We start from the raw sequence: 5,027 nt of genomic DNA on the forward strand, positions 1-5,027 counted from the left end.
ATATATATATATACATATATATATATATATTATGATGTATCATTATCATTTTCATTATATTCATAATTTTCATTATCATTATTATATCAATATTATTATTATTAGTATTATTATTATTATTATTATTATTATTATTATTATTATTATAACCTAGACTTACTTCGCAATAGGATTTTCATGAAGCACATCCAAAATATTATGGAACGCCTCGGCGATGAAAATGAATGAAATCAGTGCGGAGAAAGATTCCTCAGTGAAACGAGTGAAGTAGCGAACCAGAGCGCTAGCATCAGTGGCCACTAAAACGATGCACAGAAAACACGTCCACACGCCTATCCACAAGCGGAAAGACAAGTAGTACCAACCCAAACTCCTGTAAGAGGTAATTTTATGCATTAGGATTACTTTGCATTCTTCTTATTTTTGCTGTAACAATTCATCTATGGAGAATTTCATCTCACAATCTTTATTACCATCATTAATATTTTTCTTTCATGAAAATTGTGCATTCCCGGTAATATAGATAAATACAATCATAAAAACAACTGTATCAATCGATCGATCGTCCAATCAATCAATCAATTAATTGGTAGGTGAATAAACCAACAAATAAAAAATCAATCAAATATATCTATTAATCAATTAGTCAACCAATTAACAGATCAATCTTTATTTCCTTGCAAACAAAACCATATAGCCAAATGCTACCCTCATTACAAGATAATTAAATCCCAAGTCAATATTTTCAAAAAGTCTCCAAATTGTATTTTGGAAAGAGTAGGAGCAACAAAATCAAAGTGTGGGTAAAGGTCATCTCAGCCCGTACCATCTCTATTATCAATTTAATCTCCAGCAATACCATATTCACATCCTTTTTATATATTACCATCTGTTAACATACAGGCACAAGACATACTCGACCGCCTTTTCTGGTTGGTTCCTAACTCTCTGTCGTCTTTATTATCATTTATATTAATATCATCTTTATTATCATTTCATTTTATCATTTTTAATGTCATCTCTATCATCATTATCCCCAGTCCCTAATTTCCAGAAACCGCATCACCATCACCTATCACACCTGTTGCATGCTTTCTGGATATAACTAAAGCATTGTTAGAAAACTATCGGAGGCCTACTTACTCGCAAAGGTTGAACATGATAGTCTCAAAAATGAGGATGGGCCCTGTACTTCCGATGATGGTGAGTGGCTGGCCAGAAAACAGATGGTACATGATGCCACATATAGCAGCACCTAAGAGACTCTCGAAGGCAGCCTATGAGGCAAGGTTAGTGATAAAATTGTTACTTTTCTTTTGAAATGTGTACAAAATTAGTTAAACTATCATTACCATAATCATTATCAACATTCATATTTGTCGTCGCCGTCATCATCTAATTATCATTACATTTAAATTATTGTTATCGTCATCATGATAATTATAATTATCATTATAATTGTCACCATGGTCATCATCATCATCGTTATTATTATCATTATCATCATCATTTCCATCAACATCATTGCAATCCAAATCCAATCACCAACGTCATCATCATTTATGTCGTCGTCTTCGACATCATCGTCATCATTATCATCATTCCCGTCATCAAAATACGATGTTGACGGGCATTGCACTCTGTTTATGAGAAAACAAACCGAAGTCACATCTGAAACCCGACGTTGTAGGTATGCAATTTATTTTACTTAATAATACAAACTTATGATTTCTTATATTAAATTATATACCGTAAAATAATTAATGACTTACTATATTATCGTTGGTGGCAGCTCCAAGAAGACCGCCAAAAGTAATGATAGGTGTAATACAAGCGATGTACATGAAGATGAAAGATGCAAAACATTGGATATTCAATGAATCCGTAAAATCACTCTGATAAAACGGAGACTTGGTTCTGATGTCTTGAAGAAGTCCGCCGAATACCCTGGAAATATACGAAAAGAATTAACAGCTAGCTGATTGCCAGGTATACACCCATACGTTCGGATTGCTAGGTGATGCAGGGTGCTTCCTTAGTACTGTTCAAATGGTTTGATTCAGCACCTACTTTGGTCCCACCAAGGGAGTACGTCCCCGTGGTCCCCTCCCTCCATTTGACGTGGTAGTGGTTAGTAAACTAATTTTTTTCAGAGGTCTTAAAAAAACTTGCATTTTGTTAACATTTTATGCCAGGCTCAACAAAGAAATTCAACTCATGGTATAAGAAATACTTTTTAAATGCAAAAATATTATACTTTCTGTATATTTTTACACTTTCTGTATATTCTAAAAACAATTTAATCAGCCTGTAAGAAATATTTGACAGTTGTATTTAACACTTTGCTTCACAAGAATTCTACAACTTGCAAGTCAGAATACGAGTCTCTATTATTATTATACTAGGATTCTTAATTATGTCAGCCAAATATATTTATGTTTACTGATATACCTGTAATGTTACGTGATTATAATACTTGAATAATTCTGCATCTAAGGCCTAAAGTAGGCCTACTCATATCAAAGTCCATCGTCCTCACTGGACCCTTTGTTGAATTAGGCTCATCTAATCTTGACTATATTATCTAAATTTATTAAAAGAGCCGCTTTTTAATCAATTGTATCCACACTCAATTCGCCCAAAATCTAATTAATTTTTAATCGAACACTAGGTCCCTTGCGAATACAAAAAAGCAAAAAGCATCTTTATGAAATAAATGACGTAATATACACAGAGCAGCTGATTTATTGAGGTAGACAGAGTTGAAAATAGCGCATGCGCAAAAATATGCTCTATAAGGATGATTATGAATAATCCATGATATTTTACAAACACCTATGGCATGCACATAGACAGAACAACAGAGGGTGCCTTAGACAAACAGTGTTACATACTTACTTCCCTGTCCTCTGAAGATTAAAACCATGTCCTTCTTCTTCCTTTTTTTCATCGTCGTCTTCACCATCAGGTCTTCTTCGTTTATCTTGTGATATCGTCTGCTTTGGGGGTTCGATTCTAATTGATGGGTCCCAGCTCCCTATAAGCAAGACATGGATAAATTAAACTTACGCTGCCTTATCTGATAACTTATGTGATCTAGTATAGTGTTTCTTACAAATTAATCCACTTCCATTTTATACTAATTTTCGTAACAGCTTTCAATCTAAGATTTGATACACATTATACTATATTCATTTCTTTTACTATTATCTGCGCATACTGGGGGAGCAACACTGCCTCGATGGGAAAAATGGTATACGGATTCTGCTCTAATTCTTCTGGGAATTAATGTGGAATTTTTTTTTTATTTTGTGGTGAAATTTGACACTGCGCCTTAAGCACCATTGGATAAATCTTCATTATTATTATTTTATTATTATTATTATTATTATTATTATTATTATTATTATTATTATTATTATTATTATTATTATTATTATTATTATTTACTGTATTAATGTGTACTGCTCATTTTAACAACCATGCTGAAGGTGGTTATACCACTGAAAGTTATATATGAGTTGAACTTGTACAATTTATGGTAGCGCCTCTTTCAATGCACTTCAAATGACTTATTTGTGTTATATTTTCTCTTCTATTTAGGCCTATATGTTAATATTATGTGGAAAATAAATAAATTTAAATATACTTTACACATTTACTTCCAATGCGCGCGCCATACCTGGAGGTAGAACAGTGACTTGATCCATAAACTCATCAATGCCAGCGAGTAAATCCTCTCTGCTTCTTGCTTTATATGCAACTTCTTGGAAAACCTTCAAAGAACATAATACTGGATTAAATCAATGGAATTTATGTTATCTAAATTAAGGTTCTGTTTTGGTTTTTGCTATTATTTCCAGTCACCTAATAGGCAATAAGATATGGTCAGTAGTATATTTAAAAAAAACCCCAAAAAACAACAAAACAAAGCCAAAAAAAAAAACATGTCTTACTTCGTCGGACATAAGTGTAGCGATACATCTCCCAATTTCATGATAACGTCGGTTGTTTTTCGTTGGGGGTCCAAGTAGGATGAAAACAAATCGAGTTGGAATTGGAACTTCGGTAAGATCATTTAAGATAGCGCCCTCTTGTAGGCGTACAAATGCAGTCATTGGTGTCTGAAGAAACTCAACTTCGCCAACTAGGACGTTAGAGGCCTCGGAACCTTGTGGTACTTTCTTCATGAATTTTGCCTATGATAAAAAGAATCAATGACATTGTGAATATTGAGCACACCATTTTTTTTAATATATTGTCACGCTACAGGATTTGGGACTCTGAAATTAGAAGTCAAGCATCTTAAACCTTTAGTGCAGTTCAACTAAACATCGAATTTTATAAATTGTAAATGACTGATTCCTTCTTATCTTTTATACAATTATTATATATGTTACACATTAAGAAGCGTCTTCAACAGCCATTAAGTTTGGTTTTGACAGTTCTTGGTATTTGCTCGTTGTAATTATTGGGGGCCATCACAGAACACAGTAAATCAAACAAAATCATGTCATGTCAGATCGACAGGGAAAAAACAACTTACTGTCTGAGCGCGTTTTTCTTTATCCTCAAATGTATCTAAGGTTCCAAGTGACCCACGGCTGGTGCTGCTGCTTGCCAGGTTGTCAGCTGACTTATACCTGCCGAAGTTCGGGAGCGATGAGTTTTTTCTAATACCACTTTCTGAATCTTTTGCTAGTGCAGCTGGAAAAGAAAGAAACACTTCTTATAATGATCTATACCTAGATATCAGGATTACCACGCATACAATCACTAGTTATAAGGTAGTTAAGGATAAGCTTAATGGAAGTCGGGGAGTACTGGTCCACCCCCTCGGGAAAAAAAAGCACAAGTCGTCGGGGAGAAAAAAAATTATATGTATTTTCTACATATTAGTAGACACTAAAATCGATTAAATGAGCCTTTGAAACCGCTATAGGCCTATAGTCAATATTTTCGGGGGCTTCGTCGCCTGAACCATTTTCGAAACATCTTAATCGAAGCTCGACCACACCCACTTTGCT

At 34.1% G+C, this 5,027-nt stretch overlaps 1 protein-coding gene across 1 annotated transcript in view; it reads right to left on the minus strand.

Annotated features, from left to right (window-relative positions):
* Positions 1–5,027, minus strand: part of LOC117117058 (sodium-driven chloride bicarbonate exchanger-like) — a 22,850-nt gene that overhangs the window by 7,984 nt on the left and 9,839 nt on the right. Inside the window, exons 4-10 of the mRNA XM_033261241.1 lie at positions 4,547–4,725; positions 3,957–4,199; positions 3,683–3,776; positions 2,899–3,037; positions 1,773–1,947; positions 1,144–1,277; positions 161–373 (exon numbers count right to left, since the gene is read on the minus strand). Coding sequence (XP_033117132.1) covers positions 161–373; positions 1,144–1,277; positions 1,773–1,947; positions 2,899–3,037; positions 3,683–3,776; positions 3,957–4,199; positions 4,547–4,725 — 1,177 coding nt within the window. The remainder of the gene's footprint in view (positions 1–160; positions 374–1,143; positions 1,278–1,772; positions 1,948–2,898; positions 3,038–3,682; positions 3,777–3,956; positions 4,200–4,546; positions 4,726–5,027) is intronic.

Source organism: Anneissia japonica, unplaced genomic scaffold (assembly GCF_011630105.1).
Source record: "Anneissia japonica isolate Jap-2015-1 unplaced genomic scaffold, ASM1163010v1 scaffold288094_len592898_cov174, whole genome shotgun sequence".
Taxonomy (NCBI): Eukaryota; Metazoa; Echinodermata; class Crinoidea; order Comatulida; family Comatulidae; genus Anneissia; species Anneissia japonica.